The sequence below is a fragment of the Notolepis coatsorum genome (genome assembly GCF_963971535.1).
Source record: "Notolepis coatsorum genome assembly, chromosome: 18".
Lineage (NCBI taxonomy): Eukaryota > Metazoa > Chordata > Actinopteri > Aulopiformes > Paralepididae > Notolepis > Notolepis coatsorum.
The window spans coordinates 30,602,941-30,618,677 of NC_140182.1; the positions used below are offsets into that span (position 1 = coordinate 30,602,941).

The 15,737-nt window shown below is 46.0% G+C and overlaps 1 protein-coding gene across 1 annotated transcript in view; it reads right to left on the bottom strand.

Annotated features, from left to right (window-relative positions):
* The window catches only part of LOC311245306 (septin-7-like), a 66,166-nt gene that overhangs the window by 40,917 nt on the left and 9,512 nt on the right, over window positions 1-15,737 (bottom strand). The window contains exons 2-4 of the mRNA XM_084335143.1: window positions 11,107-11,206; window positions 9,253-9,347; window positions 2,434-2,814 (exon numbers count right to left, since the gene is read on the bottom strand). Coding sequence (XP_084191269.1) covers window positions 2,434-2,814; window positions 9,253-9,347; window positions 11,107-11,206 — 576 coding nt within the window. The remainder of the gene's footprint in view (window positions 1-2,433; window positions 2,815-9,252; window positions 9,348-11,106; window positions 11,207-15,737) is intronic.

Genomic DNA, 15,737 nt, shown 5'->3' on the forward strand with positions numbered 1-15,737 from the left:
ATTAGTATCATTAATTGACAACTATGCTCAATGAGTTCACCCACGGAATGGTTGTTGGTACATTGGTCCCGCACGGACGTTATACATTGTTGCACTTGCTATCCAGCATCCAGGCTGCTCCGTTTTCAGTTAGCTAGTAGCCAGAGCCAGTAATGTGTATGTTGTGATTTTTAATGGACAATAAATATTCAACATTCTCTTTTGAGACTCCGCCTCAGAATTTTATCCTTTGGCACTAAACATTGTCACCGGTATGGCTGTCCGCAACATGTCATTAATTGTCGATCAGTGACGACACAGGTTAGCCACGTTAACGTGAGCTAGGTTAGCCAGTTAGCGTGAGCTAACGGTAGATGGAAAGAATGTAACGTTACTGGTGAAAAAGTGATTTACCTTGGAATACTCCTTTGCCAACTTGCTGTACTTTGCTTGCAGGTATGCAGCCATTATTGCTGGATTATGAATAGTCCCAATTTTAGCCAAGGTAACGTTAAGCTAAAACTAGCTCTTCAGCTAATGCTAAATAACACCAGCAAGCTCCCTGTCACACCGCTCTGTCGGGACGATGGAATTTAAGAAAGTATCTGCTGTTAAACAGACAGCATTGACACTTTAATTCACGGTCGATTAAAAACACGTTTGTTTTATAATGCTGACTCTCAGCAGGAGGATACCGCACGTGTTGTTGATAAATTACGTCATATGGTATCGGAGCGCAGAATTAGAGGGAGGGGGGGGGGAAGAGAGAGAGAGAGAGAGAGGAAGAGAGATAGAGAGAGAGAGAGCGAGATCGAGAGCGAGAGAGAGAGAATAATAGTAGTAGTAGTAGTAGTAGTGTCAGAGACAGAGTGGAGGAGAGATAAGCTCCATTGTTCAGGTTGGGTGGTTCAACACAGATGGGATGGCCGCAGGAAGGTTAAAGGCCACCTGCCTGCTTATGATAAAGATCTGCAACACACACACACACACACACACACACACACACACACACACACACACACACACACACACACACACACACACACACACACACACACACACACACACACACACACACACACACACACACACACACACACACACACACACACACACACACACACACACACACACACACACACACACACACACACACACACAGATAGGGAGTCAGTAGTAGTAGCAGGGTCATTCTATAGAACTACAGCCTCCAGATAGAACGACTGCAGGAAGATCCAGGATCTTTACAAGCCTCAGAAGAGAGATGAAAGAACTCATGTTGAAAACAGGCAGTGCGGTCTCAGGGCAGCAACACACGTGACTTATAAAGGAACACGCCAACATGCAGCCAGATAGAGTCGATAATATAAATGTTACTGATTGTGTTAAATGGGCATATGATATCATCTCGTATCGATCGCAGGCACCTGAATCGTATCGTATATCGTGGCAGACTTTGTGATATCGGCAAATATCGTATCGTGATGAAACTGCCGATTCCCACCCCTAGTTAACGATGGCGGATAGCTATCAAAATAACCGATATGCACATCCATAATCGTTACACTCCCTAGTTCTTAGTGAATATTATACCAATAACCATCAAATCACATGCAATCTGCCAAATAGTTCCTTTGCTGACGCATAAACACAAAGTAAACAAGCTAAAAAAAACTGATTAAAGACAGGCTTCTTAAACACTTGAACTATTCCGTTAAGGTTGTTACACGCAGAGAGAGAGAGAGAGAGAGAGAGAGAGAGAGAGAGAGAGAGAGGGAGGGAGAGGGAGGGAGAGAGAGAGAGAGAGACTGCTCTACTGTGAACTGTTGAGTTTTAAACAACTGACGGAATCAGCACGTGCAAACACACACACACACACACACAGGAGAGAGAGAGAAAGAGGGAGAACGGGGAGAGAGAGAGATGCATATTACCTTGAGGCAGGACAAGTAAACATGTGCAAACATGCACACACACAAACACACACAAACACACACACAGCTGCTGCTGCTCCTGCTGTGGCCTGAGGCGGCAGGGAGTCATAGGTTTCCTAACAGGCCTGTGCTGCTCCGTGGCTGAACAGCACAACGTTCTGATGAGCTGTGCTGCTCCGTGGCTGAACAGCACAACGTTCTCATGAGCTGTGCTGCTCCGTGGCTGAACAGCACAACGTTCTGATGAGCTGTGCTGCTCCGTGGCTGAACAGCACAACGTTCTCATGAGCTGTGCTGCTCCGTGGCTGAACAGCACAACGTTCTGATGAGCGTTCCTGCTCCGTGGCTGAACAGCACAACGTGGTCAAACAAAAGATGGCCGCCATTCGTCCCCTGGCGGAAATGTTACTTGCTTGTTGACCACCGATACGGCTCTTTTGCCAACGCGCCGCTCCGTCTGATAGCGGCAGCTTCAAGTGACCAATATTCAAGTTGGGAACAGGGTGGAAAAGATTCCGACCATGTCCGACTTTCCCAGCTGTTTTTCATCCACTGGATGATCCTGACACGGTGGGAGGCGTGGTGGGTCGTGTGGTCCGCTGGGTGATTCTGACACGGAGGAGTGGTGGGTCGTGTCGTCCGCTGGGTGATTCTGACACGGAGGAGTGGTGGGTCGTGTGGTCCGCTGGGTGATTCTGACACGGAGGAGTGGTGGGTCGTGTGTCCGCTGGGTGATTCTGACACGGAGGCGTGGGTGGGTCGTGTCGTCCGCTGGGTGATTCTGACACGGAGGGGTGGTGGGTCGTGTGGTCCGCTGGGTGATCCTGACACGGTGGGAGGAGTGGTGGGTCGTGTCGTCCGCTGGGCCTCGGCGCTCCGTCAGTGTGAGGGAGATCAGGATCTAGCAGGGAGACTTAACCGGGGTCCCTCTCAGAGAAGATGGGGTCAGAGAAGATGAAACGCAGTGTGTGTGTGTGTGTGTGTGTGTGTGTGTGTGTGTGTGTGTGTGTGTGTGTGCGTGCGTGCGTGTGTTAGAGGATTAACTAGACCTAAGCCATGCACGCGCTTCGTGGGGTCAGTAGGGAATCCAGTCACTCTTAAGCCTGTCAGACCGTCTTATCGACACACACACACACACACACACACACACACACACACACACACACACACACACACACACACACACACACACACACACACACACACACACACACACACACACACACACACACACACACACACACACACACACACACACACACACACACACACACACACACACACACACACACACACACACACACACACACACACACACACACAGTGAGAGAGATATATGACAGTGACAGAATCATAGCCGCTAGATTCAAGATCACCCTCAGGGCTACAGGCTTGTTCAGGTCTGATGAGCTGACTGAGGACATGGCATCAGTCAGCTACTGATATCCGCTTCAGGAGATGGTACAGATAACAATGCCGCTCCAGAGAGGTAGCATCCGAGTAGCGTCCGACACGGAGCACCGCTTCAACTCATTACTGCTTCATTACATAAAAGGATAGTCCTCCACAGTTTTATCGGATTGTCTGAACCTTTTTATAAAAAGGGGAATTGACCTTGATCTCAAGCCCTGTCCACCCTTCTCGATTCTCCGATCACAACGGTTGCTTTGGGAAAGCGAGTTCATGTCGTCAGGCCAGAGGTAAAGCACTGCGCATGCCGCATGGTCTGGCTTCCTGCTTCACAGAGGGCTACACTGAGGCAGAGAGCGAGAGAGAGGGAAACTGATCGAGAGAGATGATCATGGTATCAGGAGATTTAAATGACCAGGCTATAGGGAGGTGTAGTGGTTACGTCATTGTTGTTTCCGGCGCGGTCCACCTCGCTTGAAATAGCAATGTATTTCCAATGGACACATTTCTAACTCGTCTCGTTTAAAACAAATAAAGCATGAACATTGGCATGGTGTACCTTTCTGTGTGTATTCATCCACAATCTATAGCTCAACATGAAACTATATAAAATAATTACGTATAATTGTATTTCAACCAAAAATGCTTAAACAATATTGTTAGTGATAGAAGGGAACTCATTTTGTGCAAAAATGGAAAGCTTGCCAATGTTCATGAGGCAGAACTATTACAATAGCCGATAATACATTTTCCCAATGATAAATCCCTATATGGGTGGGCCGCGTGGGAAACTTAAGTGACGTCGGACTACACTTCCCTATAGTAGTAGAGGCGGCACGTGGTGTAAGGGTTAACACTGTCACCTCACAGCTAGAAGGTCCTGGGTTCGATTCCCACTTGTGGACCAGGTTGCCAGGTACCCAGGTGGGGTATCTCCCGGGCCTGTCTGTGTGGAGTTTGCATGTTCTCCCCGTGCTCGCTAGGGATGGGTACCTTTCACATTTGAACTGATACCGGTACCTGTGAATCGATACCGGTACCCAACGGTACCTTTTTTTCGGTACTTTAGTCTCAAGAAATTTAATTTACCTACCTCAGTCGTAAAAAAAAATCCAAACTTCAAATAACTACAATTTCGACAGTTTTCGGCTTGTCATTGCTCCGACTGCTTTGTTGTTGAATCAAGTCAAATCCTAGGTAAGCATATATTGTGCGTGTGAACGTTGACATGAAAAGAAAAAAGTAAAAAAAATAAATAAATAAAAAGTAAAAAAAAAAAATTATAATTTTTTATTTTTTTTGGTTTCTCACTTGATTCGATACTCGGTAGTACCGACGTGTTTCGGTCGGTACCTCAAAAGTACTGAATTCGGTACCCATCCCTAGTGCTCGCAAGGGTTTTCACCGCGGATTAAATAAACCCAATGGAAAAACATGCAGAACAGATCGCTAACGCTGTCGTGTCCCTGACGAAGATGGACAGGAGCACGTGGATTGGTCCCCGGCGCGGCCCACACCGCAGCCCATGTCTGCTCCCGGCTGCCCTTGGGGGGGAAGGACGACGGGATGGGTCAAGTGCAGAGAGACATTTCATCGGCAACTCAATGCATGTGTGTGTGTGTTCCTGTGTGTCACCCATCTCCCATGTGTGTGTTAATCTGCATGGCAAATAAAGACTTCATCTAGTTCTTCTAAACTGAGTGAGGGTAGAGAGTTAAGCACCATGATGACGTCTGGCACATTGGACGGCTGGCACATTGGACGGCTGGCACATTGGACGTCTGGCACATTGGACGTCTGGCACATTGGACGGCTGGCACTTTGGACGTCGAATGAGAACCTTCCACTGCTGATGCTTCTGAAGAGAGATGGCTTTGGCCCCATAGAGAGAAGGAATCAGTTATGCCTCAATCTGGTAAATGAGTTTAAATGTGGCTTCGCAGTGGAATTTAGCTTCGGGGCTTAAAAAAAACCTAAGACTAAGACCATTAGTTTGGCGTCTTGATTTGAAAACAAGACTAGGCTCGTTTAGTTAAGCCAGACATGCGTGTTTCAACAATGGGGAGTCGGTCAGTCAAGTCAGTCAGTTAGGGACATTCACTATTGTAGGCCGGCCCTCATGGGCCGATATATATAAAGCCAGTGTGTAGAATGGGCAGAGGCCTCCCGCCGTCACTCGTTTGTTCCTTCTTGATCCGGCAGCCATCTCTGCTCCGCTATGCAAAGTGGCACTGGATCTCTCAAAACTTTTCCAAAGTTTCTATACAGTCTGCCAGCTGGACAATGGAACAGGAAGAAGCTTTTTATCCCGTCTGACTGAAGGGAATTCAGAGAGAGAGAGATGGAGAGGGGGAGAGAGAGAGAGAGAGAGAGAGAGAGAGAGAGAGAGAGAGAGAGAGAGAGAGAGAGAGAGAGAGAGAGAGAGAGAGAGAGAGAGAGAGAGAGAGAGAGAGAGAGAGAGAGAGAGAATTGGAAAGACAGAAATATAGAGAAAGTGAGACAAACAGGAGAAAAGGGAAAAATTAGGAGGGTATAAAGAGATGAGAGGAGGCTAGGAGAGGAGAAGAGAAGCTAGGAGAGGAGAAGCTAGGAGAGAGGAGAGGAGAGACTGGGATAGGAGACGCTAGGGGAAGACGGGAGAGGCTAGGTGAGGAGAAGAGGAAAGGAGAGGGCAAGAGGAGAGAGGAGAAGAAAGGGGCCCTCAGGGGAGAAAGGATAAAAGAGGAGATGGGCTATGAGGAGAGGAGAAGAGGAGAGATGAAATAGAGGAGAACAGAGGAGATGAGAAGAGAAGAGAACAGAGGAGATGGGCTATGATGAGAAGAGAGGAGGAGAAGAGAGGAGAGGGTCTATGAGGAGAAGAGAAGAGAGGAGAAGAGAGGAGATGGGCTATGAGGAGAAGAAGAGAGGAGAGGAGATGAGGAGAAGAGATGGGCTAGGAGAAGAGAAGAGAGGAGAAGATAAGAGAGGAGAGGAGAGGAGAGGAGAGGAGAGGAGAGGAGAGGAGAGGAGAGGAGAGGAGAGGAGAGGAGAGGAGAGGAGAGGAAACGGGGAAGCGCCAGATTCCGGCAGTGTTCCGGTGGGTTCCATGGTGCTCCATCTTTGTGAGTGACAGACAGCGGAACCACCGGGCGGCAGCTTCCCTGTAACCCGACATCTCCGACCGGGAAAGATGACTGGCTTTCACTCTTGACCCAAATACTCACACACATGCGCGTGCACATGTTCACGCGTGTGTGCACGCACGCACTCACATTCACGCATGCACCAGTGCATCCGCACACAAGTACACACAACCATTCACATACAACCATTCACATTGGATTTCACATTCACACACGCACAAGCATTCATGCGCACACACGCGTATCCACACGCACACGACCTTCGCGCTGTCTAAACAGAAGGCCAGCTGGCTGCCATTAATAACTGTCAATCTACAGCTCTCCTCTAGGGAGACGGAGGAGTTCCTATTGCATCCATACTGACCTGCTACAACACGCACACACGTCTTTACAATTCCCTTAAAGGTGCTGTAAGTGGTATTTGTTCAAATAAGTAGTCTACATGTTAAAATAATATCTCTACATTCCAACAGCCATCACTGATGTAGGGGATTTTGGTCAGTAACGTGGGTCTCGGAGACCCTCCGCTCTGCAGTAAACAGAACATGTTCTGGTATCCCGTTCTCACGTTATCCAATCAGGAGAGAGAACTCCACACTGCAAAAATGGACCGACAAGAATAAGAAATAAAAACAAATGATGTGTTTGAAACAAGTACAATTATCTGCCAGCAAATTTGGCGTGGCAAGATTTCTTGGAATAAGTAAGAAATATCTTAGGGTTCTCACTCCTGATTGGATAAAGTGGGAAGGGATATCAGAACATTCATTTTGTGTTTACTGCAGAGCTGAGGAATAGGGAGACCCATGTTACTGACCAAAACACTTATATCATGCATTATGGAATGTAGAGATATTTAAAAGGAACAGGCCAACATTTTGGGAAATTAATACCGTCTTCTCCAGAGAGAGACAAGAAGATGGATACCAGTTTCCTCTCTGTGCATTCAGTAGAAAGCTATCTGGCTGCACGTTAGCCTAGCTTAGCACAATGAATGGAAGCGGACAGTGCCGGTTAGCCTAGGCATTGTCCAACTAACGCCTCTCTCGAAGGCTAACCGGCACTGTCCGCTTCCATTCATTGTGCTAAGCTAGGCTAACGTGCAGCCAGACAATGTCAGATGAAGCGCTCATGAGCCACTGTTGTAAAGCAGCCAAGAAAACCCAGCAGAAAACAAAAAAAAATTCACAGCAAATCTTTTTACGTTGATTTCATACCAAGCACGTGATCCTATAATGTATAAAACTACTGGGTGTTTTAATAACGGCGCAAAATACAACCGTCGCAATCACAACCGCATGCGTTTAGAATTCTGATAACTCAATGTTTTGACGATGACGGAACTGCTGGGCTCCTAGTCATCTAGAGTTCTAGAATCCCTTCTATAAAAAAAGACTAAATAAAACCTCAGTGAAATCTCATCCTGTGTGAGTGGAGTCGTGAAGAGAGCTGTCCTCACATTAGTTGTGTGTGAAGCTTGGCTCAGCTCGGCTCAGCTCGGCTCAGCTGGGGTATGCAGGGCCCGGAGCCAAGACGGAGAGAGAGACAGAGGGGCCCATAATGTGAAGAGGGCCGACACAGGAAGTAGTTGAATCCTGCTGACTGTCACTCTCTCTCTCTCCATCTTTCTCTCTCTCTCCCTCTCTCTCCATCTGTCCATCCAGTCTCTCTCCCTCTCCCTCCCTCTCTCCCTCTCTCTCTCTTCGTCTGTCCATCCAGTCTCTCTCCCCCCCTCCCTCCCTCTCTCCCTCCCTCTCTCCCTGGCACATGGAAACTATTTTGCGGTGTCCGTTTACCGAACAGGAAGCTAGCCCCCTCAGGCAGAGATAGTATGAGTTGGCTGTGTGTGTGTGTGTTTATATCCCAGTCTGCGTGTGTATACGTTTGTATAACATGCTGCATAGTTGGTACACTTGACAAGACATACACAGACCGAAATGGGACTTTTTAGAAATATGATCCATAGCAATTTCACAGCTGTGACTTCAACCCCAGCGTGTCACCCTAATGTTTCCCCGTCTGGGTTCAATAGTTCCACGTATCGCGTTTCATTGTCTAGGTGTTGACGTTCTGCGCGCCTCGTCTGTGCCAGGTGTGCGCCAGTGCAAATTACCTCAGGTGTTTCCCATGTGTAATCATTCCCCGGTGTCTTTTTATTCGTTATTTTATTCAGTTTTTTTTATTTGTACCTGCTTTGCCTGCTCCTACCTGCCTTCCCCTGCTCATCGACCTGCCTCACCAGTCTGTCAGTAACCCTTCCGTCAGTCTGCCCGCCAGTGTCCTGCGACTCCTCACAACACATTACAAACTCATAGACGTATCGTTCCATCCGTTCAGGCAAGTGTTTGGTTCAATGTGTCGATACAATCTCACCGCTGGCACGGCCATCGCTGCTGCTGCCGTGTGCATTTTAGTGGTGTGTGTGTGTGTGTGTGTGCATGTGTGTGTCTGTGAGAGACGGAGAGAGAGAGAGAGAGAGAGAGAGAGAGAGAGACGGAGAGAGAGAGAGAGAGAGAGAGAGAGAGAGAGAGAGAGAGAGACTCTGCTGGTGGTTATCTGAATATGTATGGGCATGTATCTGTGTATGTGTGTGTATGTGTATGTGTATGTCTCTGTGTATGTGTATGTGTATGTCTCTGTGTATGTGTATGTGTGTGTGTGCGTGTGTGTGTGTGTGTGTGTGTGTGTGTGTGCGTGCATGCGTCCTCTGTCCTCCTCCCTCTCTCTAATCTCATTCTCCACACTTACAACCAGGTTCATTCATCCTACATCCTACATCCTACATCCTACATCCTACATCCTACATCCTGTGGCCTGGCTGACTCCTTCACTTTACTCATTATATACATCCGAAGAAAACCAAACGGACGCAGCATCTTTGTTGGCTCCAGGATCTGGCCTACAAACAGGACAAACTAGTCCAGGCTGCACTGATGCAAACACTGACATTATTGGATATCAAACCAATACCAGACTAGAATCAGGTCTGTTCCAATACCAAGAACCACACATAGTGTTCCCACAGACATTGCAAAATGAAATTCAAGGACTTTTAAGTACTTTTCCAATCACTATTTTTCATTTTCAAGGATGACACTCGAAGGATACAATTAACTTTTAAATGCTGTTTTTTTAAGCATGTTCTTGGCCTGCTTGCCAACTAGAGCAAGCTAGAGCATGACACGCAAAGAAATGAGGAAAAGCAGTTGGAGCGCGCGAGACAGACTCGTCAGATTTAATTAAAACAGAACAAAAAAAACGATTTCTTGATTCAGAACAATTTTATCATGGATGAACAAAACATTCAATGGCGAATGGTCGATATGAATTTCAAGAACTTTTTAAGCACCTTGTTAAAAATGGGCTGTTTTCAAGGAATTCCAGATCCTTTAAGCACTTCAATGACATTGTGCGAACCCCGAGTATGTTATGTCTGAAAATTGTGTATATTTTAGTCGCTAATGAATATGATCTGGTTGTCCAGTGGCACGAGACGAGACTAGTGTTTAAAGGTAGAATCTGCAATTCTGTCAAACAGCGACCGCTAGGCACAAGAGCCCCGCTTGGTATTAAAACTTTGTTTACATTTGTTGTTTTGGTGGGACGTGTGGGTTGAAGTTGAGTGGGGATAGGGGGAGGGGTTGCTGTTGCTGGCCAGACCTCAGGCTTTGCTAACAGGAGAGGTCTGGAGTTACTAAACTTCCAACAGACACAAAGAAATGTAAACAAAGTACAATACTTAAAGGGCTCCTTTGCCTAGAGGTCGCTGTTTGACGGCAGGTTGCAGGTTCTACCTTTAAAGGCTGTGTTGTTCAGTAAACGTACTGGATCGAAGTGGGCACTTCTGTTCATGCCAATACTCAAAATCCGTCGTCCTCTGAATAGGTTTTGGGCTAAACTCATGTCAGCAGCACACCTCTTCTTAACCTCTTCAGGCTATGGAACCGTTATGTTTTCCAGCGCCTACCTCTCAGCTGGAACAAATAAAAACAGGCATCTGGCAACAAGTAAAGTTTCCTTTCAAAAAGAGACCAGACTCATGCATGTGCTATAAGTATAAAGTACAATAAATCACAAATGACTTTGGGTATGCAATCGTCAGGCGTTTTATGCCAAACTAGCCCCATTTCCCCCCTGATGCTTAAGTAGTTAACACATCTAGGACGTTTACTGTACGCACCAAACTACAAAGGAAAAGGTGTGTGGGGGGGGGGGGGGGGGGGGGGTCTGAATGCCAGACATGCTTTACCTTCCACTAAACTGCCTTTAAAATACACCTGCACACAAGCATGAGAACACAAACTGACAGACAAGTGGACACAAGCATTTGGACAGGCGTGCACCACACACATACTCAGAAGGCTCAGCACTCTCTCGCTCCCATACACAATCACTCATGTCACAACAACACACACACACAGAGCCAGGTATCACCACACAAACACCCATGTACTCTCCCGACCTGAACACACACACACACACACACACACACACACACACACACACACACACACACACACACACACACACACACACACACACACACACACACACACACACACACACACACACACACACACACACACACACACACACACACACACACACACACACACACACACACACACACAAGTAACGTTAGATGCTTTAGGACTCACCGACGACCATTAGAGTGAACTCGAAGCCCCTCTTGACGGACTTCCTGTAGACTTGGTTGGGGAGGTTGGCGAAGCCCACATAGCCCTCCAGATTCCTCTGCTGGAGCAAGACACACACATGCACACGCACACACACACACACTTAGTTACTCTGGCACAGGGATGGCTATAGGTCTATAGTGGCGCTATTTTTAGATTATATATTCGATATATTTAGATTATTAGATTATATATTGTAACTATAAATTGTATTGTAGGGCAAATATAACCAAGAGGGCATACATACCCTCATCTTGCACCTTGTTGCCCATATGCGCATGTCCAGAGTTAATTATATTGTTATATTGTTTACACTGCCTTTTTATTCTATATACAGTATAGGGCTGGGCAATTAATCGAAAAAAAAATCGCGATCTCGATTCATAGACCTATGCAATCTGGAAAAAAATCATGATTCACATTTTTGCAAGAATCGCCCAGCCCTAATACAGTACATTTACTTCTCCACTGTACTATAATTCTGTGACCTGTATGTCTTCTACTACCTGTACCTCCCTGCCCCCCTCCCCCATGCTGCCTGAATTTTCCCAAGGGGATCAATAAAGGAATATCTTATCTTATTTTCCTGCCTGTTCCAAAACATCTCTATTAGCGGGAAGGTATACAACTAATACAAGCATGGATCCATGCAAAGGTATGGGTTTCTTTCTACTATGCTGTCATCCACAATATATATACTGTATAAAAATACTAAAAATACTGTATGTTTTTTAAGTTAATCAAAAATGTTTTCCTTGCAGTATTATTTAAAGAAAAAGGAAAACAATACAGGCTATTTTGAACGAAACGTCACCATGACAACTGTATTACAGGATAAAGACATAAAAAAAAACGAAATCATATTACATTGTAATTTGTAACTAGATACTGTGAAATACTATTATATACTGTCAAATAGACAAATATTGTGATATGCTATTTTGACCATTTCCACCCCCCCCCCCCCCCCCCCCAGCCCTACCGTATCTAAATACTGGATAATGAGGACATACAAAGTACACAGACACACACCTCAAGAGACAGAATGTTAAGACATTTCAACAGCATCAAACCAGATACACCACAATAACAATTTAGCTGCCAACAACACGCATGCAGCAGAGCACAGCAGCAGGCAGGAGTGTTCCCTCACTGTCATCACGGGCGAACAAACAGCTCTCTGCCAACCGGCAATTAGGATTTCTTCTGACGGGACGGGGCCCCTTTGAAATGCAGGTGGTGTAAATACAGGATGGGAGAGCGTGGGGGAGACGAGGTGAGAGGAGACACTCTGAAGACTAACAGAGAGGAGACACTCTGAAGACTAACAGAGAGGAGACACTGTGAAGACTAACAGAGGAGACACTCTGAAGACTAACAGAGAGGAGACACTCTGAAGACTAACAGAGAGGAGACACTCTGAAGACTAACAGAGAGGAGACACTCTGAAGACTAACAGAGAGGAGACACTCTGAAGACTAACAGAGAGGAGACACTGTGAAGTAGGGCTGAACCCAAACGTTCGAACCTTCGTTCGTTACGTTGGCATTCGAATTCTAAGTCAACATTCGAATTTTACATTTAAAAAAATATTATTTTTATGTGTCTATTCATTCTGTTTAAACCAATGGGGTTTTTCTTCACAGTTGCCGATAAAGATTAGGCTACACTAATATTATAGTATTAAAACTGATGAGTTATATTCATTAGAAGAAAGTTGATTTAATAAAAGAAAATACTCATTTAATCAGATTAATCACTTTATTCAAATTGAGGATTTAGTTTGAGGATATTTATAAAAAAAAGAAAATTTAAGAAAAATGTAGATTTTTTTTTTAAATTTATATATATTTTTTGAATTACAAACGAAGGTTCGAACGTCCGTTCGAAAAACCCTGACGAAGTTCGAATCCCAAAAACAGGCTTCGGGGACAGCCTTACTCTAACAGAGAGAAAGAAAGAAAGATGTACATCACTTCATTGTACAAATACAGGGTTGAGGTTTTACAAGCATTTTTATAAAGGTTGACCAGGCGAACCGAAAATAATCACAAAATAGTGTTAACACTGGTATGTCACTATCTTAAAGTAGTCACTGCATCCCCATTTATGCATACATACAACTACTCTCTCCATTCACAGAAAGCACCCCCCACCCCCAAACACTTATTCCGAGCAAAGCCCACATTCCTGGAAAATAGCTTGATCCCCTCACCAAAGGGGTTAGAGGGAAGAATATTTCCCCCAGTAATTCCATATTGGTCCAGGATACCCATTTTTTTTCTTTTTTTGGGGATGAGGTCTCTGTCCCCCCGTCCTATCTTTAACCGATACCCCCAAGCGGTCCCCCCGCTGCGTCCTCTCCACCGAGGCTATGACGGGCCAAAGGTCACAGGTCACTCCATCGGGAGGCTCCATCGAAAGAGAACGGAAGCATGTCGACTCACTGTATGCTGATTTTATGCCTATGTTCATTTTGTGCTACTTGCTGTGGGGCACTTTGGGCTGCGGTCCATGTGTGAAGGGTGCTATAAATTATAGATAGAGTTGTTATTATTATATTATAAATAATTTATGCATTGAAATGTCTGTAAGTCTCAACGACATTGAAAATGAGGGTGACCTCAATTGTCCTTTGAGTATAAATAAATGTTTAATACAATTTTGATAGCATTACACATTCTACCTTTAAGTATGGCAAATTCTGTTGGATAGGCTAATCCAATCAATGCTCATCATATAGAAGGGTAATGGGCAGTGTGATGACAGTATCAAAATTAGTGATTTTCAGGGCGGTCAGGTGGCATAGCGGAGATTGCGTTAGTCACCAACACCGGAGACGCTGGATTCGCCTGTTCGAATCCAGCTCACAGCTCCGGCGTTGTCACCAGCTTGGCTGGCCCTTCACACTAATACAATTGGCTGTATTAGAGGGTGGGAAAGCTGGCGGGGTGGGTCCGGGTCGTTGTAAACAGCGACTCCTACAGTTCGGTCGGGGCGCCTGCTCAGCGCGGATAGGATCTAAGGGGGGTAGTGTGATCCTTCCACACGTCTCAGTGAGAGTCCGCACTGCCAGGTGAAAAGAAGCGGTTGATTGGCTAGACGTGTGTCGGAGGAAGCACGTGATAGCCTCCACTCTCCCAGACCGACTGTGGGGGGTAAGTGCGCAGCGACCAGGAAGGGGATTGGGAATTGGCATAACGACTAACATTGGGATGGGAGAAAATCGGAGGAAAAAGGAGGGGGAAAAAGATCAATATAAAAAAAAATTCAACGCTCTCAACTACTACTCAACTTCAGAAATCATTTTGTGAGAAGTCTGATAGTTACTGTATATTCTGCTTTTAATCGTGAATTTGGATAGTAGATTTCTGTATTGTGATTCCCGGTTATCAAAACATCCCACAATACGATAACACAGGTAGAAATGATAAATATAGATATTAGATATGTTCATCCCTACGACACAGTCAACAATCTAAAAGGTACCGGGGCGACGCCAAGAAAGCCAACCAACAAGTAAACAAAACAGAACGGAAAAACAGGCAAACAGTCAAATGTCAAATGAATGTCATTTTCTTTTCCTTCTTGAAATCAAGATCCTTTGGGCAGCTGAGTGGCACAGTGGGCAAGGCGCTCACCACTAACGCAGGAGATGCTGGTATCGAGCCCAGCTCTCTGCGTTGCTACCGGCTTGGCCGGTCGTTCATACTAACACAATTGGCAGTGTTTGGGGTGGGAAAGCCGGTGGGTGGGGATTGCACGTTGTGGACAGCGACTCCTACAGGTCGGTTGGTGCGCCTGTCGAGCAGAATCAGGAAGTATCGGGGGCAGCGTGAGCCTCCCACGCGTTACTCCTCGCCACTGAGAGATTGCACTGTTCAGGTGAAAAGATGCGACAGCTGCCTCCTCGTGTACCGGAGGGGACACGTGATGCAAGGCTTGGTCCTCACTGCAGCCGACCAGTGGGAGGCATAGTCTAGCAACGTTCGAGACAGGAGAGGGGAGAATTGAAGGGAGAATTGGCGAGGCGAAATTGGGATATAAATAAAAATTAAAATAAGGAGAAAAAGTGGATAAAAATAAAATAAAAAATCAAGATCCTTTTTCTTGCAGAAGATCAACTTAAAAGAGGAATGCAAACACAGATAACCAAAGATAATTCTGCAAGATACGTTAATATATCTGGAGATACTCCTGGACACGAACACAGAAAGAAATCCTGGCTAAACAAACAAACATATACCTGTCAATCATCTCCCTCGTGTAGGTCGTGTCGTCATGGAGATAGTGGATCTCAGACCAAGACTTTCCCTAGCTGCTCTCTCTCTCTCTCTCTCTCTCTCTCTCTCTCTCTGTCAGTCCATCTGTCTGTCTGCTGTCAGATCACCCTCCATGGTTGCTGTGCGATGTCATGCACGCTACGTGAGTCAAACACAATTGATGTCTATTGGCCTGTGTGCCCTGGCCTGGGCCACGCTCTCAGGCTCTGTCAAGCGTGAGACAAATGGAAAACTGCAGCGTTACACACAGCGGAGGAGAGGAGGAGAGGAGAGGAGTGAAGAGGAGTGGAGAGGAGAGGGGGAGAGAAG